Source organism: Pleurodeles waltl, chromosome 10 (assembly GCF_031143425.1).
Source record: "Pleurodeles waltl isolate 20211129_DDA chromosome 10, aPleWal1.hap1.20221129, whole genome shotgun sequence".
Taxonomy (NCBI): domain Eukaryota; kingdom Metazoa; phylum Chordata; class Amphibia; order Caudata; family Salamandridae; genus Pleurodeles; species Pleurodeles waltl.
In genome coordinates, this window is record NC_090449.1 from 1,017,555,983 (window position 1) to 1,017,581,019 (window position 25,037).

Here is a 25,037-nt window from a genome sequence, read left to right on the forward strand (position 1 = left end):
ATTAACAATAAAATACTAACCAGTAGCAGTGGTTCGTCAACATTGGTGTCTTGCAAAGAGTCACATGTTATGGCTGAAGAACTCCCCCGGCATCACATGAGTATGCAGGGAGAGTTTTGTTCTGCAGTGAACACACTTTACGCACAGCATTAGTAAAGCCCAAACATTTAAATGCCCTAATGATGACACACAAAAGTACCACATTCTGAGCTCCTCCAAAAGGAAAGCATTTCGCGTCTCGGTAACAACCTTCAGCACTCTATTGCCGCCATGTTCTGCTTCTGAGTAGTCACTGCTCCCCACACATCCGAAGCACTCTCCCTGAAAAACCAGGCTGCTCAGCGGATTTCCCACCTCGTGCCTCAGGAACACGAAGCCTCCAGTCGCACACGCCCTTATATTTAACAACCCAGATCTCTGGAATCCCATTCTTCTCAATGTTCACTGAAATCACACTTTGAGCTTTTCCTACATCTACACTTACTGTGGGGCACAATTAACAGGGATTTCTGTTTCACTGCATGTCAGCATGGGGTCAAACTTTAGATATACTGCCTTGTAGAAGATGGTACCTACTGTGTCCAAAAGAAAACGGAAACAATATTTTGAGTGGATAATTCATCTTCCTGCAGATTTCTCAACTTCTTGAATATACCCCCAGATGCTAGAACGGTCTGGAAAAAAATCTTCCACAGTATTTCCCATTACTGTATGGGCACCTGCTTCATAACAATGCTGAAAGTGACGGATGTGACAATGTAGGCGCCATATAGCACCCCCATCGTCTAGGCATCTGTTTCCCATCCACTTTTTCCATGCCGCCGAAGCAGCTGGATAAGAATGACATGAGAATGCAAACAGCTAAGAAACGGAATCTTATTATAAGTGACCTATAACAATTCAGCAAAAATTGGGAGGTGGAAGGGATCAGGGAGGAATCTTCAGGTAGAAAGAGTATCCACTACAAATAAAGTTATCAAAGTACCTTTTTCTTCTGACAGATGCTTCTAACTGCAAATTCCTCACCTCTTGAATAGATTAACCAAGCATAGCACCACAGGGATGGAAGACTTGGTGATGGTTGCACCAGAAAACCTTGAACTACTATGATCAGGCAAAATGCCCATCCCTTCTCATGTTGAAATCCAGACAATAACGCTTAGCACAGGTGTGAAGGGTTGACCAAGTGGCTGCTCTACAAATGTCACTCGAGGGACTTCCCTGGCCAGGGCAGATGTTCAAGCACTGGCCCTAGCAGTGTGTGCCCTAACGCCCTCTGGCGTTATTTCTGGGCTACTGCACAGCAGATATTTCTATAAGGGATCATTCATCTAGGTAAGGACCCTTCCTGCGCCGCTTTCCTTTTCATTGTCTGCCTAACCAATGAAGGGGTTGTAATGGAATGGAAGGTGATCGAATGACCCAATGTTAGGGAGCTACCACCTTAGGAAACAACACAGCTCTTTTTCAAAATGTCAGACAACGGCACTATCAAAGAGCCAATCTAGTGATTTGAGCACAAATTTACAAACATACACCACCTCCCAGAGCAAACAGATTAGTGGAAGATTGACAGGCAGAAAAGATGACATCTACGACATCCTCAGGGAGCTGAAAGACAGTCAAATGTCCCCACACAATCTCCAGGCATGAAGATGTAGGTTCTGGAGATTTGGATAAAGGACTTGTCCTTCTGACTGTGAAGGTCCACCAGAGTACCAGAAGTTCTGCATACCACACCCACTCCTATCAATCCTGGACCACTAATATGACCTGGGACTGGGCTTTGATAAACTTCAGAACCAGAGGACTCAAGACTAAGGGGGGATGGCTGCAACACATAGTGAAAAGAAGGGAAATTCCACTTCAACCTAAACACGCCCCTAGAGCTACTTGTATTGGATACTGAAGAGCAAACAACTTCTGCCAGTGTGAACTGGAACAAGTGGGAAAGATATCCACATGAGGTACGCCACATAGATCAAAGATTCTCCTCACCACCTCCAGGTGGAGACTCCACCCGCAGTCAGGAAGATGACAGACTCAGGTTGTCAGTCCTGGTGTTCATAAAGGTGGCTAGATGAATTCTCTACATCCAGATCATGTATTTGTGTGCCCAAGACCAGAGCCTCAGCGCCTCCAAATAGAGGGATTGAAATCCTACCCCCTCCTAATCCTTGCTCATATACCACATTGCAGTCATATGGTTTGTCAAGGTCAGAGAAGGAGTACTGTCCAAGTTACACCTTTGGCGTAACTCTACAAGGGGTGCCTTCTCACCCACGGGTGACACAGGTGAACTTGATCCAATGCCCTAGCGATGAACGTGAAGGACAAGGTATTTGTAGCCCTCAACCACAAAAACAACAAGGAGATGGATAGAATGCCTGAATTAATCTCAGCCACAGGCAATCGCTCAGGCAACATCCCAATCCATCATTTTTTTCCCACCATGCCGCCTGCTTGGACCCAGCCATATGCAAATCAGTCTCGACCCTGCTCCTCATGGAAACAGTCCAGCCCGAACTGCCACGCCAGGTCCTCCCTGAACAGAAACACAAGCAAACTAGGACCCATTTCGTCCTAGGTTCGCCTATAGAGCCTGGAAATAGACTCACAACTGCTTTGGTGCCAAGTTAACTGTCCACTGCTCCTTAATGGCCCCCTTAGATCTTATCCCTATCAGAGGTGGTAGCCCAACCCGGGCCGAAGTAGCCTAGACAACCCTTCAAAGTTTTACAAAGTGTTCAAACATTGCAGTTACCAGTGCTTATTGGAATTTTGCAGTAATTTACGTTTTACTTAAAAATCGTTATCTGCGGCACCCTCCAGTGATATTTGTTAGTTTGGTGTATAAAAGTCCTTTTTTTTAAAAAAAATCTTGTTAGATTACTTTTATGTTGTGCAACTTTCTTATTTCGTTGTTTGGTGCTTTTAAATGCTTTACACTTGTTAGTTTGTTTAAGCCGTGTTGCTTAACACCAAAGCTACCCAAGGTTGAGTTAAAGGTTTAACAAATGAGCCAGTCTGGACCCAAGACGGGTGGAGCCAATTTTAGAAATACCGCAAACAGACAGTGAGTTGTGCCCACCACCAATTACAAGTACTTCAGGAGCTACCACTTTGCACTGACCTCACAATTGGATTTGGCAGTGCCACATGCTTTTATAATGTACCGACATTGGATAAGCCAATAATGCTGACTGGCCATCCTAAATCTGAAGAAAACAATCAGCACTGTTTTCTAGATTTTCAAAACAGCCAGCATACTGCGTGATGCAAAATGAGAACACAATGCAGTGGACATGTACAAGGTACAGAATGCATTACATGACACAGTGTGGTGGCCATCTTGAGAATATAAACAGTAAAGCACAAAGTGTTTCTTTATACTTTACTGATGGCCACCGTGATTCATTGTCATGTTGCGTTGTGCACTGATACAGTGGCAGTGAGAAAGCATTAGCAAAATTAAAATTTCTGGGCTTTGTCAATGCTTGTTCTTTTTAGCTTCACCTAACATATGTGCACAATCTTTTTCTGAAGGCCAGACAGGTAGCCCTAAGCGTACATGTAGCAGTAACACTCCATCTGTAAGTATCTTGTAGATACCCCTTAAGACATTGGCACACCTTCAGCTGGAGAAGAAAACATTACTTACGTGTAACTGAAGTTCTCCAGTGTTGGTACTGTTCATAGATTCACATATTTGAAGTTTTACATTGACAGAACCAAGCAATTTAGGGCGCCTGACCAACTGCTTGTGGCATATGGTTACCCAAAGGAAGTACAAGCCTTTTTGAAACAAATATTAGCTCTATGGGTGTCTTTCTTCAAACTGTTTTGTCATAAATAAGAAGGTCACCCTCATCAAGGAAAACTGAAAGTCCATTCCATGAGAAGTGTCTATACATCTACGGCCCTCTTCTCTAGTGTGTGCATTATTATTATTATAGATATATGCAGTGCAGCAAAGTAGAAAAACAGGCACAGGTTTATGCAACATTACCGTTTAGATTCAATAGTACAAAGATGTGACAGTAGAACAAGTGGTTCTATATCATTCATTTCAATAAAGTAAGCTTGTTTAGCCTTCATTGCCCTCCAACCTCTGAGCGATGCTCAATTTGTAATTACTGCTTACTATTCTGATTTAAGCATGTGAGCCTACAAAAGATCCAATATTGTAGAAAGAAAAAAGTTACTTACTGTAACTGAAGTTCTCTAGTATAGGTATCTTTCACAGATTTTCACGGGACCCACCCTACTTAACTCAGGCACACCTGTATACAAAAAATTACTTTAACACTTGAGGTTTGAGGTCTACGGTGGTCTGGATGGAGAGAGATGAAGACTGTGCTTTGCTCCAATTAGCTGAGCTTGGGATATTTAATAATGATATGAATAGACTACTAATGTGATTGTTTTAAAGCCTTTCTCTGTATATTTATCATTGTACTGCTCACTATAGCTACCATGGTACTCCCAGCACAATAAAAGGGATGATTCAAGCATGTGAATCTATTAAAGATCCAATGTGGGAGAACCATTTTGCCAGGCACCTGAGGCCCTGTGAGTGATAAAGCATACTTAACATAAATAATGGACAGCCTTTGGTCTGCCACATATAGTGCCTGCTCCCACCACTGTCTTGCCTGCCTTTAAGACCCTATCACCATGCACAGACAGTAAATAAGAGCTGCACTTGAGCACCAGGAGGAGGTCACCAACCCAGAATTCAAGAAACTCCCTCACCCTCCCTTAGAAATGATCTGTTGGCAATTACATTTTGGTTAATGCCACGCTAGAGAAGCATGTTGATGTAAGCACCAGTGTGAATTGTAGCAATCCATGGAGAACACTTTAAAGGAAAGAAAAATGATGGTCATCTAGAAGAATAAGCATTATTTTGATGATGTATTTAAGTAAAAGCAAATATCGGGCTTTACAAAATCTATATAGATATGGAACAATTTATAGCATACAATTAGACTATACGTTTCACTCAGCGCTTAAGTTCGCTGCTCACCTGCAGAATGCTCACAACTTCACTAACTGGTAATTCACTTGCTTTTTTAGACTTTAATACAGGAACCATGGTCTCAACGGCATCATAAGGTATGTGTCCAAATCTAGAAACCTAAAGAACAAAAAGGCAACTTGTTAGAGACTAAAGATGAATGCGCCAATAACTGACAAACCACACGTTAAATTTGGGCAGTTTAAGCAAGTAAAGTTGAAAAACTTAAAGCACTAAAAACTGGACATCTCCGTGGACTGCATGGAGAGATTCATCTGGTTGGCAGAATTAGTTTTACACTCATTTTCGAGGATTAACAGTCACGAACACTTGATGAATTGCAAGTTTTAAGTTTACACAAAAAAACTATTAATTTAAACAAAATGTGACAGTAAATAAATGGTTCTATTATATGACCATCAGCAAAAAAGAAAAGCCTATCAAAAAATTCAGCATAGAGAGAAATGTGTAGAAAGAATATTGGCTACTGGTTAAACTGTTAAAAACCTACTCCTTTAGAAAAATGAGGAAATCGCACAATCATTTTTATCGATATTCTATGCAGCTTTTATATTTATGCAGATTTAGAAAAAATTTAAAAAGTAATCATCTGGAAACATGAAACAGCTCCATCCTCTTCACCACTAAGCCTGATCTCTCAGTGTACCTCAAGTATGTCACTTACGTCACATCCTGTCGGCCACATCTCCTTGTTCAGTGGTGGAAAGGGATGTCAACAGAAATTGAGTCATGCGAGTTCAATAATAGTCCGCGACACCTCTCACAAGCAACAAGAGTCACGTGGTTGCCATTTGATGGGGAGGAGGGAGCAGCTGCAGTCCCGACAACGTGATCAGTATGTTGGTGAGCAGGGGCTATGTCAGCGATCTAATACGTGACTGCTCGTTTGATGGAACTGGCCCCTCTCGTCATTCATTTCACCTTTTGGTTTCCCAGGCAAATAGTTTCCCAACGGAGCCTAAGCTTCGTTGATGTTTAGAAGGAGAAGACGGAGGCAAACAGGAAGCAAAGTCTCTTGCTGTGAGGCAGATAGGTTGTTGAGTTATGGAAGTGATGAACATCTGAGCCTGGAGGGAGCAAATGGGGCCCAAATACTATGGTGAGTGCTGGAATGAGTGACGCGAGCCTCTTGTCCACATTCGAGACTGAGGTCCGACTCCTGCTGGAAGAGCCCCTGCTTTTTCAGTAACCGTAAAGTGCCTCTGCGAGGAGGGCAGCGCACACACAGTTATAACTGAAATGAGCGATGCGGCCTCCCTGTGGGTCGGCTACAGGACGCCTCTGAAAGCCTGGCACAGCGGGGACAAGAGTTGTGGGGTGTGTCTGCCGGGAAATAGCAGCAAGGGGAGAAAAGAGGCTTAAAAACACTCATTTTGAACATGTTCATTCTCGGCAGAGTGGCTGCTCGTGCACGGAAAGGCGCGTGCACACAGGAAGCAGGCGGTCTGTCAGACGACAAGAAGAGTGCACTGAATGCGCGGCTAACGCGTGAAAGGGCCTCTCCTGCCTGGCCGAAGGACACGGACACACCTGTGCGCCCTCCACACAGCGCTGAGAGGCGGTTTTCGGTCACGCCACACGGTGGAACCAGAGTTATACTTCTTGCGTTTCGAAAGAATTTAAAAAACAAGAATGTCACATAAGCCGGGGGACGATTAGGGGGAAAAATAAAGCTAATGGAAAAATCTGAAGCCACAAAGCCTAGAAGAAAATGTAGCGAAGATGACGTGGTTTAAATAGGAAACTGTAGAGTGTTCAACGAGAGACGGGGTGACCCGAGGACGCACGGGCGAGGCCGGGGCCACCCCGATTCACTTGGAAGGTGAGAGGTCAGGGTGGAGAGTCGCTGACACGGATACACTGACGGTGAGGTCACTGGTGAACACCGCACAGTGTTACTGCTACACGTGTCTCTGTGCACCCCCAAAGTACTCGAAGTCGGTCAAAGTCAGCAGGCACCAGAATAAAGGCCATCATCGAAAGCAGGCACAGTGATTAGTTACCTCTAGGCTTCTGCCCGTGGAAATGAAACATTTGATGATTTTTAAAAAGCGCCGCACAACAAACAGCGCTGTGAAGATTGCCGCTTCAGTTGGCAAACAGAGCTTTCCTACTGATTGTTTGTACATAATTATCCTTAGTGTAGGTCTCACGTGGCTGCAGTCAAAATGCAAGTGGAGCGACCAAACCGCACCCATGAATTTAGATGAGTACAAAAGCAAAGAGCCTAACGATTGTTTGCCCACTAGTTTCAGGTGCCATGTCCTAAGGTAACTAACCACACAGGCAGGCGACTAGTGTTTCATAACAAGGGTAGGATTATAACACAGGGACAGTATATATGAACATGCGCATAGCATATTATGCACTTTGGTATCACGGTTAAGTGTGAGAAGGAGCCAAGACAAGACATTCCCAGATCATTAAGAAGAGACGTACGTACGTGTGCGTGTGTGTTTGTTTTTCTTTCAAGCTTTGGAACTAAAGGGCATTGTAAAATAATAAACTATACACTTCTCAGACCAGCAAAGAAGTTTTAATTATTCTCGTGCTGCCCGGGTGTCTGTGCACCCCCTTGGCAGCAGCTATGGTTATTAGGTCTCAAATGCGCACAGCTTTTAGTGGTCTGCGAAAGACCTTTTGTGGACCTTACCAAAAACATGCAGTTGGTTTAGAGCCCAACCATGGCTTACTACTGGTAGCCTTCCTTGACACTCATTTACTTGCTTCTTATTCAATGGCTTTCCGGTCTCTTCTTGTTTGTGTCCCTCCCCATGGAGCATAGTCCATTTAACATACTTTTGAATGGACGATTTGTATCCTTCCACTGCTCATAATCAGGGAAATACTTTTTCCTTTCTGCACTCAATTAGAGAATGTCTTTTCTTGCTCTTTCCCTTGTGTGCTACTCCTCCAAATACATTTCCCACCCTGTGTGATCCATGTTCCCCCCTTCTTCCCCCACACCTGGCTCACTGCTACACTTGACCCATTTTTTTTGTAATTTATTTTTTTATTTACCCTGCACCCCGGGCCTCATATGCTCTTCTACTGCTTCTCCGTCCACTCAATATTGTTCCCCCACTGACTTCCACTCCCTTCACCATCCCACTCCTCTGTTGTTCAACATTCTGTTTAACACGTTTTTGTGGATAAGATACGAACAAGCGTTGGCAAAGCCAAAAGTTCTCACCTATAGGCAATCGGGTAGAGGTGGATAACAGAAATGGTAAAAATAAAAACAAGCATTTGCACTGCAACAGGTCTCGCGTTTGCTTGAGCTAGAGCAATTAGCATTGTAAACTACTAACCAGACTTTTCGTGCCACATAAATTGAAAATGAAACAGTTTCACTAACTAGCCAGACTTTTCTTGCCATATAAACTGAAAAGTAAAAGTTTCACATAAGTGAGCTTAGGCCGCCATCAGTGCAAAGCAGACACGCAACGGGAAATAAAAATTCACTCGCAGTGAAACCTATCCGCAAAAGTGCAATTATCCATGTAACTGGCAAAAGTGCAATTATCAACGTAACCAGCAAAAGTCCACTTAACTATGTAACACAGTTGATGTCATGCAACAAGCTCGACTTCTGCCCAGTGAGATTGCGCTGCAAAAAAAAGAAAAAAAGTAGTGCAGAAACCGGATGGAAAGCGTGGAGCCTCGTATGTTTTCAGTACTTGGTCGCTGCGCTCGAGGAGGGATTAACACCGGAAAAGGCATGACTTATGCATGCCTTTCACTAATAAAAGCAAGCAGATTTTAAAAGCCAAGCTCACAAACTAATGAAAGACACTGACGTGACATGGGCGTGGTTTGAAGCCCAAAGAGAGATTACAACACGGGACAGAGCGCTTTGCGCTCGCTCCTAAAAAAGCATTATGAAGCGGCCACTTCATAGCGCCTTTTTCCCCCCTTTTTGTCTTCTGGGGGAAGGGATTGTGGAAGAAACTGGGCCAGGGATGGGAGGGCAAGAATAAAGCAGATGACTGAGCAAGCTACAAAAGATGCAGTCTGTAGAGTGTCTGAATCTTGGCGTCTGCTCAGCATCCTGCGACTTTGAGCAAATCACTTAATCTTCCTGTGCTTAGCCGTGCTTACATAAAATTAATTTGTCTGTGAGTAATGTTACTTGTGCTTATGTGAAGGCTTCAATACCTTTGTCTCGAGTTCACACTATATAAAAACAGCAACCCTAAAAAAAAAATAAAAAAAAAAAAAAATCAACAAAAATTGCGTAATCATCCTGTCTAATTTTGTTACTCAAATTAGTTATACTGAAATGAATCAACCGCAGCTCACAGAATGCAGTTTATTAATTTATTAAACTGTAATCCCCAAACTTGAAATATGGTGCCACAGTTGTGGCTCGTGGGAGGGAAAAGGGGCGGTGCAGCGCGTGGTGGGGAGAGGGGCCCCAAAAAAATATATATATATCCTGAACTTACAAATGGGGGTGAGGACATGTCGGAGGGAAAGGCAGAGATTGTTTTCTCTGATAGCCTGACTACAGAGGAGGTCTCCGAAGACTGCTGCAAATAACATGTAAGCTCACCCTCAGAGCATCCAGCTCACAATGCTCAGTACACCGTGGTCTCCTGCACAGACAATGGGAAGGTGGGAAAGAGTAGATGGCAGAGCCAGCTACAAAACATGCTCTTTGTACAGTGGCTCAACAAAAAGAAAAAAATAGCACCCAGTGTGTGCAGTGGAAAGGACGAACGAGTTACTTACCTTCGGTAACGACTTTTCTGGTGGATACATTAGCTACCTGTGGATTCCTCACCTGATGAATACTCCCATGGCGCCAGCATTTGACGGAAATCTTCTTACTAGTCTCTGCACGTCGACGAGGACGTCACTCTAGCCCACGCGACGCCGTCTGACGTCATACAGGCAATAAGAAGTCCTCGCCGACGTGCCGATGACAGTACCAACATTTTTTACGTGCATGAGAATAATAATAATAACCCAATGCAATGAAAGAGCAAAGCAACATCTCTTAATATTGTAAATCACACAACATTGCAATAAAATAGCTGTAGATTTAATATAACCCTTTTTTTTTTTTTTTTTTTAAACAAATAAATATATTTATACATACGAATCATGTATATACCCAATATATATATAGATTTATATATAAATATACACATATATACAAATATCATACATGCAAAATGTATTGCAACTTTGAAGACCAAAAGGAGCACACTCAAGGATTGCTTGGAGAGACCAAAAAGGCAACGGGGAGGCGGGTGGGACCGTGAGGAATCCACAGGTAGCTAATGTATCCACCAGAAAAGTCGTTACCGAAGGTAAGTAACTCGTTCTTCTGATGGATACAACTACCTGTGGATTCCTCACCTGATGAATAGAGTCCCAAAGCAGTACCACGCCCGGCGGTGGGTGCCTAAATGGTCAAACCAAGAAATCCTGCAGCACTGACCGTGCAAAATGACCGTCCCTTCTGACCTCAGAGTCCAAACAGTAATGTTTCACAAAAGTGTGAAGGGACGACCAAGTTGCGGCCTTGCAGATGTCAACCACAGGAACACCCCTGGCCAAGGCCGAAGAGGCCGACTTAGCTCTGGTGGAGTGAGCTCTAATGCCCTCAGGCGGATCCTTCTTTGCCAAAGAGTAACAGATTTTAATGCAAAGAACAACCCACCTGGAGAGTGTTCTCTTGTGGACTGCCTTTCCTCTCCTCTTGCCCACGTATCCGACAAACAGCTGATCCTCCAGCCTGATATCCTTCATTCTGTCGATATAGAAGCTCAACGCCCTTTTTGGGTCCAGGCGATGTAGTCTTTCTTCCTCCTTTGAAGGATGAGGCGGAGGATAAAACGTGGACAAAGTGATTGTCTGAGCCAAATGGAAGGGTGAAACAACCTTCGGAAGGAAAGCAGCCTTGGTCCTCAACACCACCTTATCCCCATAAAACGTTATATAAGGGGGTTTAACCGATAAGGCCTGCAACTCACTCACTCTCCTTGCAGATGTTATAGCTACCAGGAATACTGTTTTAATAACCAAATATCTTAAGGGGCAAGAATGCATAGGCTCAAAAGGGGACCCCATAAGGAAAGTCAGGACCAAGGACAAATCCCATTGAGGCATAACGAATGGTTTTGGAGGATATTGATTCAGAAGACCTTTCAAGAATCTGAGAACAATAGGGGATTTAAATAACGATGGTTGGTCTGGAAGACAAATGAAGGCTGACAAGGCCGACAAATAACCCTTAATGGTAGCTACTGCACAACCTTTCTGCGCTAGAGACAGTGCAAAAGACAAAACATGTGACAGATGAGCATGTAAGGGATCAATCTGTCTCTCTCCACACCACATAACAAATTTAGACCACCTATTAGCGTAGATAGATTTAGTGGAGTGTCGCCTGGCCGCTAAGATAACATCCACTACATCAGGCGGGAGAGAGAAGGAACTCAGGTTGCCCCGTTCAATCTCCAAGCATGTAGGTGCAGACTCTGGAGGTTGGGGTGTAAAACCTGCCCCTGCGACTGCGAGAGGAGGTCTGCCCTGAGAGGGAGACGGAGCGGAGGGCACAGTGAGAGTTGGAGAAGGTCGGAGTACCATACCCTCCTTGGCCAATCCGGAGCTATTAAGATGACTTGGGCCCGGTCTTGGCGAATTTTCCTCAACACTCGAGGAATCAAGGGTATGGGGGGAAACGCGTAAAGCAACTGGTCGCACCAGGTTATCTGAAACGCGTCCCCCAACGCTCCCTGCATCGGATACTGGAGGCTGCAGAATAACGGGCAATGCGCGTTCTCCCGAGTGGCAAACAGATCTATCCGAGGAAACCCCCACATCTGGAAGATTAAACAGACTTGATCTGGATGGAGACGCCACTCGTGGTCTGCCGAGAATTGGCGACTGAGACTGTCCGCACGTACATTCAAGACCCCGGCCAGATGATTTGCCACCAAGCAAATCTGATGGTCCTTTGCCCAGGACCATAGCCGAAGAGCTTCTCTGCAGAGAAGGTACGACCCTACTCCTCCCTGTTTGTTTATGTACCACATCGTGGTAGTATTGTCCGTCAGGACCTGTACCGACTGACCACGAAGGGATGGGAGGAAGGCCTTGAGAGCCAAACGTACAGCCCGTAACTCCAACAGATTGATATGAAACACCTGTTCCTCTGGAGACCAAAGCCCTTTGATCTCCAGATCCCCCAGATGAGCTCCCCATCCTAGGGTGGAGGCATCCGTTATTACCGTGGCCACTGGTGGCGACTGCGCGAACGGCTTCCCCTGTGAAAGATTGTTGCCCGCAATCCACCACTTCAATTCCACAGCAGCATCTCTGGAGATCTTGACAGTACCTTCTAAATCTCCCTTGTGTTGAGACCACTGCCTTCGGAGGCACCACTGAAGAGCCCTCATGTGCCAGCGAGCATGCGTGACCAACAGAATGCAGGAGGCGAACAGACCGAGCAGACGAAGGACCTTGAGGACTGGAACTACCGCTCCATTTCGAAACATTGGAACCAATTCCTGAATATCTTGAATCCGCTGAGGCGGAGGAAAGGCTCGACTCAATGTTGTATCCAGTACTGCCCCTATGAACAGGAGGCGCTGAGAGGGCTCCAGGTGAGATTTGGGCACGTTCACCGAAAAGCCCAGGTCGAACAACAACTGGGTTGTTGACTGCAGATGATGCGACACAAGCTCCGGGGACTTGGCTTTGATCAACCAGTCGTCCAAGTAAGGGAATACTGCTATCCCCTTCCTTCTGAGCTCCGCCGCAACCACTGACATCACCTTTGTGAAGACTCGAGGTGCTGAAGTAAGACCAAACGGGAGGACCGCAAACTGATAGTGCTGCGACCCTACCACAAACCGGAGATACTTCCTGTGCGACTTGAGTATCGGGACATGAAAGTAAGCATCCTGCAAGTCGACAGACACCATCCAATCTTCCTTGTTCAACGCCAAAAGCACCTGTGCTAGGGTCAGCATCTTGAACTTTTCCTGTTTGAGGAACCAATTCAAGATCCTCAGATCCAGGATTGGTCTCAACTGACCATCCTTTTTGGGAATCAGGAAGTATCTTGAGTAACAACCTCGACCCTTTTCCTGCTCTGGGACCAACTCTACCGCGCCCTTTGAAAGGAGGACTTGAACCTCCTGTTCTAGCAACAGGAGGTGTTCTTCTGAACAATAAGATGGGCGGGGCGGGATGAGGGGCGGGAACTCCCGAAAGGGAAGGGCGTAGCCTTTTCCCACAATGCCGAGAACCCAAGTGTCCGTTGTGATAGACTTCCACTTGTGGAGAAAACGCTGTAATCTTCCCCCTACAGGAGAGGAGTGAGTGGGAAACGGTGGAAGCCTAAGGCTGCTTCCCCTGCTGCACCCCTCCAGAGGACGAGGAAGAGGCAGAGTGCTGTTGAGAGGCTCCTCTGGTACGGACCCCACCCCTCCCCCTCCCTCTAAATGACCTATAGGGGAGGGAAGAGGCGGGTTGCTGGAACCTCCCCCGAAAGGAAGAGGAATAAGAGCCACGCCCAAATCCCCGAAACCTCCTGAAAATTCTAGAAGAGGCAGAGGAAGAAGGAGCTTGCAGTCCTAACGATTTGGCTGTGGCTCTGCTCTCCTTAAATCGTTCCAAGGCTGAATCTGCCTTGGCTCCAAACAGTCTGTCCCCATCAAACGGGAGGTCCAGCAGGGTCGACTGCACATCCGCAGAGAACCCTGAGTTTCGGAGCCAGGCCTGTCTTCTTGCCACCACAGCCGTGCCCATCGCCCTGGCCACCGAGTCGGTCGTGTCCAGCCCAGACTGGATAATCTGGGTCGCGGCAGCCTGGGCGTCCGAGACCACATCCAAAAGACCCTGGGGAAGCTCCGTGAATGAAGACGAAATATCATCCATCAGCGCATGGATGTACCTCCCCAGAATGCACGTGGCGTTGGTGGCCTTCAACGCCAAACTGCATGACGAAAATATTTTCTTGGACTGCGCATCCAGTTTCTTGGAGTCTCTGTCTCCAGGCACCGTCGGGAAGGAACCAGGCGCTGACTTTGAGGAACAGGAGGCTTGCACCACCAAGCTCTCCGGCGTAGGGTGTCTAGAGAGAAAGCCAGGGTCAGATGGTGCAGCTCGATACCTCCTGGCCACAGCCCTATGAACGGCCGAGGAAGACACCGGCTTCTTCCACACCTCCAACACCGGATCCAGCAAAGCCTCATTAAATGGCAAGAGAGGCTCAGCTGCAGCAGAGGCCGGATGCAATACCTCTGTCAGCAAATTCTGCTTTGCCTCTGCCACCGGCAAAGGCAGGTCCAAAAAGCTCGCTGCCTTCCTCACCACAGCATGAAAGGAAGCAGCCTCCTCCGTATATTCCCCTGGAGATGAAAGGTCCCACTCAGGGGAAGTGTCCAGCCCACTGGCTGTATCCAGACCATGCAGTCCGTCTCCAGAGTCCTCAATCTCTCCCTCCTCTAGGACTCGCTGGTACTCTTGCTCTTCTAAAAGACGGAGAGCACGCCTCCTCGAATGAAGTCTCTCCTCGATACGCGGAGTCGACATGGCCTCCGCCGACGTCGAAGAACGGCGCCGATCTCCAGAAGCATCTGACGCCGCGTCCGGCACCACAGGCAGCTTCGGCGCCGAGGCAGGAGCCGGAGGACGAGGTCTTGGAGCCGATGGACCAACCGGAGTCACAGGGCAAAATCCTGACTTCGACGGAGGGGCAACCTCCGGGGCCGAAACATCCGAAGCCACCGGAGCGGCCACCGACGCCGGCACCGGCGCCGAGCCCACATTCCCAAAAGGGAGAAAGGGCATAAAGGGTGCCGGCCGAAGAGGCGCAGGATCACCCAACGAAAAGGCCAAGGGCCCCGAAGGACCAGCCGGAGCAGCTCCTGGAGCCATCTGCTGAAAGATGGTATACATCGCATTAAGAAACGCGGTACTATCGGCTCCAGGAGTGGGAAAAGCCGGATACTGGGGTGCCTGGATCGAGGGCGACCCCGACGCCGGCCTCGACGTCTGCGACGCCGGAGAAAACACAAGAGGCTGCACCACCTCAATCACTGACGCCTGACCAGGTGAAGTCGGTGACGCCGGAGAGGGCAACGGCGTCGATGGATGCGGCGTGACCGTGGGGCTGACCTCCCAAGTCCTCCGACGCCGAGCCGAAGGTGACCTCGAACGAGACTCCTTGCTGGAGTGACGTCGTGAGTCTCTACGGCGCCGGGAGTCTCGATGACGCCGGTGAGACCTTGGCGAAGAAGACTTCTTATGATGTTTCTCCTTCTTCTTTGACTTTGCCATGAATAACTTGGCCTCGCGCTCTTTGAGGGCCTTCGGATTCATGTGTTGACATGAATCGCAAGTCGAGACGTCGTGGTCGGAGCTCAAACACCATAGACAGTCGGAGTGAGGATCTGTAACTGACATCTTGCCCCCACACTCTCGACAGGGCTTGAAACCCGACTTCCTCTGAGACATTGTTACCGCAGAGAAGACTACGCAGCAGACAATACACTGTAACCACGAAGGTAACAGTAACTCCCTCGAAGATAACCGTTTCGAATGCACGGAAAAAAGGGAACTGTCATCGGCACGTCGGCGAGGACTTCTTATTGCCTGTATGACGTCAGACGGCGTCGCGTGGGCTAGAGTGACGTCCTCGTCGACGTGCAGAGACTAGTAAGAAGATTTCCGTCAAATGCTGGCGCCATGGGAGTATTCATCAGGTGAGGAATCCACAGGTAGTTGTATCCATCAGAAGTAAGTATTTGGGCCATGCTCCAGGTGACGGTCACATGCAAGAAGAGGGAGGTGCCAACTGCAGAGCTGACCAGCAGGAAGCAAAGAATCAAGAGTGGCTTTAAAGCCCACATATGGAAAGTAATGGAGGGGCCCAAGCCCACGATTAGTAAACAAAATGTCTCAAAAAGACAGCGCATGCACTGTCTATGCGAGACCTAAAAAAAAGGGTGAAAGACTAATGAGGATCAACATAATCACTGTGTGAAATTGATTGGATGTACCACTACAACCCTCTTTCGCTACATGGCAAGTTGCATTTTATCTTTAGTGGGAAGCTACTCCTTAAACATATGAAAGGATAAATACATGTAGTGTAATTAATCATTTCTGGCTGGATGGAATATCTATTTTCAAGGAGATTTCATTTATCTACCTTTTACTTTGTTCTGGTTATGGAGGCTCAATTGTGAACATTTTTATGTATTGCATAAAAACTGCACATATTGAAAATGTGCTGGCGTCTCTCAAACAAGGCTGACACTTTTTATATAAAAAAAAGAATTGTACTAAGAGAAAAAATACCAAAACCCTAGTTTCTGCCCAGAAACATGAAGGTACAACATCCTGAAGAGTTGGCACAATTGACTGGGACTTGCCTGGCCATATTCACATACTGTGTGAATCTATGGGAAAACAGATGTCCGTATAGGCGCACCCATTTAGGGAGATGGATTTAAATGTGTTGGTAATAGTGTAGAAGTTTTAAGAGGTATTCAGAAGTGGCATGGAAAGTCTAAAGAGCTACTTAGTAGGGGCCGTCCTGCCCCAATAAGAGCATCTAGAGGCACCTTTTAACCTGCCCTTTCCCAGGGCTTATGTCTGGAACCTGAACATGTGTCCCTTTTCTTCTAATGGTTCAAAAGATGAACTGTGTGCCGCCCAGAGCTGAGAATGTGTCTATGGCATTTTCAATCACTCTATCGGAACAGGGTTATCTGACACACAATGCATTACAGCTATTGAAGCAATAAACTCGCAGATTAAGAAAGGTGCTTCTTTCCCATTGCCATCTACACCAGCCAGAAATTGGCGGACCATACTGATCTTACTGCACACGGAGATGCTTTAATAAGATGCGTGGGTCTGACATGGCATATGGACAAACAGGAAACATATTTAACAAAGGCACACTTTGCCCTAACCTAAAAGAATGACAGGTTTGCCTGTAACTGGTCACTATCTTTAATCACACAGAAAAGCGAAAATAAAAACAATTATGGAATTTGTGCAGAATAAGGATCAAAGGTTCAGACTAAATCAATTAGTTTCCCACATCCTATTTTACTATCTATGTAACAAAGCACAGCTCCGCTAAACACTGGCTCCACTGGCTAGATGAGCACTTAGGCAGAAACATCACCTCACTCTCAGGGCCCTGATTGTGGCCTGTAGGAAAATGGCTCCCTGTTGCAGTTACCCCCCACTTTTTGCCTGCTATTGATGCTGACTTGACTGAGAAGTCGGCTGGGACCCTGCTAACCAGGCCCCAGCACAAGTGTTCTTTCACTTAAAATGTACCATTGTTTCCACAATTGGCACACCCCTGACACACAGATACGTCCCTTGTAAAAGGTACCAGTGGTACCAAGGGCCCTGTGACCAGGGAAGGTCCCTAAGAGCTGCAGCATATGTTGTGCCACCCTAAGGGACCCCTAACCTAACACATGCACACTGCCACTGTAGATTGTGTGTGTTGGTGGGGAGAAAAAGGCAAAGTCGACATGGCATCCCCCTCAGAATGCCATGCCCACAAAATACTGCCTGTGGCATAGGTAAGTCACCCCTCTAGCAGGCCTTACAGCCCTAAGGCAGGGTGCACTATACCACAGGCAAGGGCATAGCTCCATAAGCATTAAGCCCCTACAGTGTCTAAGTCCATTCTTAGACATTATAAGGACACTGTGGCCATATTAAGTATATGGTCTGGGAGTTTGTCAAAACAAACTCCACAGTTCCATAATGGCTACACGGAATACTGGGAACTTTGGTATCAAACTTCTCAGAATAATAAACCCACACTGATGCCAGTGCTGGATTTATTAAAAAATGCACACAGAGGGCATCTTAGAGATGCCCCCTGTATTTTACCCAATCCTTCAGTGCAGGACAGACTGGTCTGTGCCAGCCTGCTGCTGAGAGACGAGTTTCTGCCCCCCTGGGGTGAGAGCCTTTGTGCTCTCTGAGGACAGAAACAAAGCCTGCACTGGGTGGAGGTGCTTAACACCTCCCCCCTGCAGGAACTGTAACATCTAGCAGTGAGCCTCAAAGGCTCAGGCTTCGTGTTACAAAGCCCCAGGGCACTCCAGCTAGTGGAGATGCCCACGCCCTGGATATAGCCCCCAATTTTGGCAGCAAGTCCAGAGGAGCTAATGAGAAAAACGAGGAGGAGTCACCTACCAGTCAGGACAGCCCCTAAGGTGCCCTGAGCTGAGGTGACCCCTGCCTTTAGAAATCCTCCATCTTGGTTTTGGAGGATTCCCCCCATTAGGAATAGGGAGGTACCCCTCTCCCCTCAGGGAGGAGGCACAAGGAGGGTGTAGCCACCCTCAAGGACAGTAGCCATTGGCTGCTGCCCCCCAGACCTAAACACACCCCTAAGTTGAGTATTTAGGGGCAACCCTGAACCCAGGAAATCAGATTCCTCCAACCTGAACTACAAAGGAGGACTGCTGACCTACAAGCCTGCAGAGACGACGGACGACGACAACTGCTTTGGCCCCAGCCCTACCAGCCTGTCTCCAGAGTCGAAAACCTGCAACCAGCGACGCATCCAACAGGGACCAGCGACCTCTAAAGCCTCAGAGGACTGCCCTGACACCCAGGACCAAGAAACTCCAGTGAGCAGCGGCTCTGCTCAACAACAGCAACATCTTTGCAACAAAGAAGCAATTTTTAAAGAACTCACTCTTTCCGCTAGAAGCGTGAGACTTCACACACTGCACCCGACGGCCCGGCTCGAGATCCAGAGAACCAACACCACAGGGAGGACTCCCCGGTGACTGCGACCCTGTGATTAGCCCAAGACGACCCCAAAGGAATCCCACAGCGACGCCTGCAGAGAGAATCCAGAGGCTCCCCCTGACCGCAACTGCCTGTAACAAGGGACCGGACGCCTGGACCAAGCACTGCACCCGCAGCCCCCAGGACCTGAAGGAACTAAACCTCAGTGCAGGAGTGACCCCCAGGCGACCCTCTGCCTAGCCCAGGTGGTGGCTGTCTCGAGAAGCCCCCCCTATGCCTGCCTGCACCGCTAGAGTGACCCCCGGGTCCCTCCATTGAAGCCTATTCAAAACCCAACGCCTGCTTTGCACACTGCACCTGGACGCCCCTGTGCCGCTAAGGGTGTGTTTTGTGTGCCTATTTGTGTCCCCCCATTGCTCTACAAAACCACCCTGGTCTGCACCCCCTGCCCCCCGATGACTCGGGTACTTACCTGCTGGCAGACTGGAACAGGGGCACCCCTGTTCTCCATAGGCGCCTATGTGTTCTGGGCACCTCTTTGACCTCTGCACCTGACTGGCCCTGAGCTGCTGGTGTGGAAACTTTGGGGATGCCTTGAACTCCCAACGGTCGGCTGCCTATGCCCAGGAACTGAGACTTGTAAGTGTCTTACTTACCTCACAATCTAACCTTTACTTACCTCCACCAGGAACTGTTGATTTTTGCACAGTGTCCACTTTTAAAATAGCCTATTGCCATTTTAACAAAAAACTGTATATGTTATTGCTCTAATTCAAAGTTCCTAACTTACCTGTGTAGAATACCTTGCATTTTCTGTATTTACTTCAAATCTTGAACTTGTGGTTCTTAAAATAAATTAAGAAAATATATGTTTCTATATAAACACCTATTGGCCTGGAATAAGTCTTTGAGTGTGTGTTCCTCATTTATTGCCTGTGTGTGTACAACAAATGCTTAACATTACCCTGTGATAAGCCTACTGCTCGACCACACTACCACAAACAGAGCATTAGAATTATCTAATTTTGCCACTATCTTACCTCTAAGGGGAACCCTTGGACTCTGTGCACATTATTTCTTACTTTGAAATAGTATATACAGATCCACCTTCCTACATTGCCTTATAGACTTCAGATGTACGATCCAGTACACTCTTTCCATTCTTCCCACCGGCATCGTCTGAGACTCCAATGAGGTAGTTAACAAAGAGGCGGTAGCAGTCTTTCTCTGTGCTGGCTCCTACAATGTGGAATATATCCACTGTCTGTGGCGCACTCCCCCCAAGCCTGCTTAAAGAAAAACCTGAAAACTCTAACAAATCATTCTTTCAGATGCAGAGATTATCAACTCGAGGGTGTTTGACTGCTATAAAAGTGCTGGACTCACAAGTATTCCACCATCCTTGCAGACTTCTTGCATTACAAACGTTAGTTATATATTCTATTCTGATATCTTGTTTCTAACTAGGAATCTGCTGAGGTAGGCAACAAAAAGCAACTATCTGATCAAATTCAGAAAAAACAGAAAGCCAAAGATTCAAACCCTTCACCTTCACAAGGGATGGTGAGTTCACAGCGCCAAAGGTGCTTGCCTGGCTGGTTATGTGTAACATATTAAATATATATTAATAGGGTAAGCATTGAATTTAAAGAATATGAAATCTTAATTTATCTAAAGGATAAAACAACGACTTATATTCTTTCTGGGAGCACCAGACTCCTCGCACTGGTCGTTTTCCTGATTAGCAAAACTAATTTTGTCATTCCCCATACCATCTCTTCCCTTTATGTTGTCACTACTGCAGGCGATCAGTCATGGCGACTGACCCACCTGTGCTCTCTAAGAAGAGTTAATATTTGCAGACATAGAGGTGAGACTTCTCATGTCTCCAAGCAAATAGTGCATCGCTTCCCTGCACAGATAATCGTGCCAATGATCTTTAAGAGAAGTAAACTTCCTAGCACCCTCAACTGAGCAGACACTTTAACCCGTTAGAGGAGTGCTAGATATAACCAAGGAGTAAACTCCCCAGCACACTCACTGTAGAAATAACCAAGTAGTAAACTCCCCAGCGCTCTCACTCTAGACATAAACAATGAGTAAACTGCGCAGCACTCTCACTCTAGACATAACCAAGCAGTAAACTCTCCAGCACTCTCACTCTAGACATAACCAGGGAGTCAACTCCCCAGCACTCTCACTCTAGACATAACCAGGGAGTCAACTCCCCAGGCCGAGCACTCTCACTCTAGACATAACCAAGGAGTAAACTCCCCAGCACCCTCGCTCCCTGAGCAGATACTCATCGGTAAGAGGAGTGTGAGACATAACCAAGGACTAAACTCCCCAGCCCTCGAGACATAACCAAGGAGTAAACTCCCAGCATCCTCACTCCCCGAGCAGACACTTTAACCAGTAAGAGGAGTGCGAGACATAACCGAGGAGTAAACTCCCCAGCACCCTCACTCTAGACATAACCAAGAAGTAAACTTCCCAGCATTCTCACGCTAGACATAACCAAGGAGTAAACTCCATAGCACTATCACTCTAGACATAACCAAGGAGTAAACTCCCCAGCACTATCACACTAGACATAACCAACAAGTAAACTGCCCATCAACTTCACTCTCTGAGCATCCACCTTAACCACTAAGAGGAGTGCAAGACATAACCAAGGAGTAAACTCCCAGCACCCTCACTCCCCGAGCAGACACTTTAACCAGTAAGAGGAGTGCGAGACATAACCGAGGAGTAAACTCCCCAGCACCCTCACTCTAGACATAACCAAGAAGTAAACTTCCCAGCATTCTCACGCTAGACATAACCAACAAGTAAACTGCCCATCAACTTCACTCTCTGAGCACCCACCTTAACCACTAAGAGGAGTGCAAGACATAACCAAGGAGTAAACTCCCAGCACCCTCACTCCCCGAGCAGACACTTTAACCAGTAAGAGGAGTGCGAGACATAACCGAGGAGTAAACTCCCCAGCACCCTCACTCTAGACATAACCAAGAAGTAAACTTCCCAGCATTTTCACGCTAGACATAACCAAGGAGTAAACTCCCCAGCACTCTCACTCTAGACATAACCAAGGAGTAAACTCCCCAGCACTCTCACTCTAGACATAAACAGGGAGTCAACTCCCCAGGCCCAGCACTCTCACCCTAGACATAACCAAGGATTTAACTCCCCAACACCCTCCACAGAGCAGACACACACTTTAACCAGTAAGAGAGGTGCTAGACATTACCAAAGAATAAACTCCCCAGCACCCTCACTCTAGAAATAGCCAACGAGTAAACTCACCACCCCCAGCATTTGAGCCATTACCAAGGAGTAAACTCCCCAGCACCCTCGCTCCCTGAGCAGATACTCATCAGTAAGAGGAGTGTGAGACACAACCAAGGAGTAAACTCCCCAGCCCTTGAAACATAACCAAGGAGCTAATTCCCAGCACCCTCACTCCCTGAGCAGACACTTTAACCAGTAAGAGGAGTGCTAGACATAACCAAGGAGTAAACTCCCCAGCACTATCACACTAGACATAACCAACATGTGAATTCCCCATCAACTTCACTCTCTGAGCACCCACCTTAACCACTAAGAGGAGTGCAAGACGTAACCAAGGAGTAAACTCTCCAGCACCCTCACTCCCTGAGCAGACACTTTCAAATTTCAGGGGAGTGCAAGACATAACCAAGAAGTAAACTCCCCAGCAAGCTCACTCTAGACCTAACCAAGTACACTACCCGGCACTCTAGACCTAACCAAGGAGTAAACTACCCAGCACCCTCACTCCCTGAGCAGACACTTTAACCAGTAAGAGGAGTGCGAGACATTACCAAGGAGTAAACTCCCCAGCACCCTCACTCTAGACATAACCAAGGAGTAAACTCCCCAGCACTCTCACGCTAGACATAACCAAGGAGTAAACTCCACAGCACTCATTCTAGACATGACCAAGGAGTAAACTCCCCATCACCCTCGCTCTCTGAGCACTACGCTTTCACCAGTAAAAGGGGTGCGAGACATAACCAAGGAGTAAACTCCCAAGAACCCTCACTTTAGACATAACCAACGAGTAAACTCCCCAGCCCTCTGGACATAACCAATGAGTAAACGCCCCAGCACTCTGGACATAACCAAGGAGTATACTCCCCAGCCCCAGCACTCTGGACATAACCACAGAGTATACTCCCCAGCACTCTCACTCTAGACATAATCAAGGAGTAAACTCCCCAGCACCCTCACTCCCTGAGCAGACACTTTCACCTTTCAGAGGAGTGCTACACATAACCAAGAAGTAAACTCCCCAGCACCCTCACTCTAGATATAACCAACGAGTAAACTCCCCAGCCCCAGAACTCTAGACATAACCAAGGAATAAACGACCCAGCACCCTCACTCCCTGAGCAGACACTTTCACCAGTAAGAGAAGTGCAACACAAACTCCCCAACACTCTCACGCTAGACATAACGAAGGAGTAAACTCCCCCGCACCCTCACTCCCTGAGCAGACCATTTAACCAGTAAGAGAAGTGTGAGATATAACCAAGGATTAAACTCTGCAGCACCCTCACTCTAGACATAACCAACGAGTAAACTCCCCAGCACTCTCACTCCCTGAGCAGACACTTTAACCAGTAAGAGGAGTGCGAGACATAACTAAGGAGTAAATTCCCCTGCACCATCACTCCCTGAGCAGACACTTTAACCAGTAGGAGGAAGGCAAGACATACCCAAGGAGTAAACTCCCCAGCATTCTCACTCTAGACATAGCCAAGGAGTAAACTCCCCAGCACTCTCATTCTAGAAACCAAGGAGTAAACTCCCCAGGACTCTCTCTCTAGAAACCAAGGAGTACTCCCCAGCACTCTAATTCTAGACATAACCAACGAGTAAACTCCCCAGCACCCTCACTCCCTGAGCAGACACTTTAACCAGTAAGAGGAATGCTAGACATAACCAAGGAGTAAACTCCCCAGCACCCTCACTCCCTAAGCAGACACTTTAACCAGTAAGATGAGGGTGAGACATAACCACGGAGTAAACTCCCCAGCACTCTCACTCTAGACATAACCAAGGAGTAAACTCCCCAGCACTCTCATTCTAGACATAAAAAAGGAGTAAACTCCCCAGCACCTTGACTCCCTGAGCAGACACTTTAACCAGTAAGAAGAGTGCGAGACATAACCAACGAGTAAACTCCCCATCACCCTCACTCTAGACATAACCAAGAAGTAAACTCCCCAGTACTCTAGACATAACCAAGGAGTAAACTTCCCAGCACCCTCACTCCCTGAGGAGACACTTTAACCAGTAGGAGGAGTGCGAGACATAACCAAAGAGTAAACCCCCCCAGCATCCTCACTCCCTGAGCAGGCACGTTAACCAACTTCCCAACCCCGCCACCCCCCTCCAGCACTTTGAGACCCTCACGGGTGAGTAGTGCACTTTACAAATTCCCTGATTGATTGATTGAACCAATAAGAGGAGCGCTAGACATAACCAAGGAGTAAACTCCCCAGCAACCTCACTTCCTGAGGAGACACTTTAACCAGTAAGAGGAGTGTGAGACATAACCAAAGAGTAAACTCGCCAGCACCCTCACTCCTGAGCAGACACTTTAACCAGCCTCCCAACCCTGCCAAACCCCCCCCCCCCCCGCTCCTTGAGACCCTCACGGGTGAGTAGTGCACTTTACAAACTCCCATATTGATTGATTGAACCAGGAGTGCGAGAGATAACCAATGAGTAAACTCCCCAGCACTCTCACTCTAGACATAACCAACGAGTAAACTCCCCAGCACTCTCACTCCCTGAGCAGACACTTTAACCAGTAAGAGGAGTGCGAGACATAACTAAGGAGTAAATTCCCCTGCACCATCACTCCCTGAGCAGACACTTTAACCAGTAGGAGGAAGGCAAGACATACCCAAGGAGTAAACTCCCCAGCATTCTCACTCTAGACATAGCCAAGGAGTAAACTCCCCAGCACTCTCATTCTAGAAACCAAGGAGTAAACTCCCCAGGACTCTCTCTCTAGAAACCAAGGAGTACTCCCCAGCACTCTAATTCTAGACATAACCAACGAGTAAACTCCCCAGCACCCTCACTCCCTGAGCAGACACTTTAACCAGTAAGAGGAATGCTAGACATAACCAAGGAGTAAACTCCCCAGCACCCTCACTCCCTAAGCAGACACTTTAACCAGTAAGATGAGGGTGAG

General features: G+C 47.2%; 1 protein-coding gene across 3 annotated transcripts in view; it reads right to left on the reverse strand.

The window, feature by feature from the left end:
- ATP2C1 (ATPase secretory pathway Ca2+ transporting 1) overlaps window positions 1-25,037 on the reverse strand; it is a 472,867-nt gene that overhangs the window by 293,072 nt on the left and 154,758 nt on the right. For all 3 annotated transcript variants that reach the window (XM_069211924.1, XM_069211925.1, XM_069211926.1), the window contains one exon: window positions 5,030-5,140. In XM_069211924.1, the coding sequence (XP_069068025.1) occupies window positions 5,030-5,140 (111 nt within the window). The remainder of the gene's footprint in view (window positions 1-5,029; window positions 5,141-25,037) is intronic.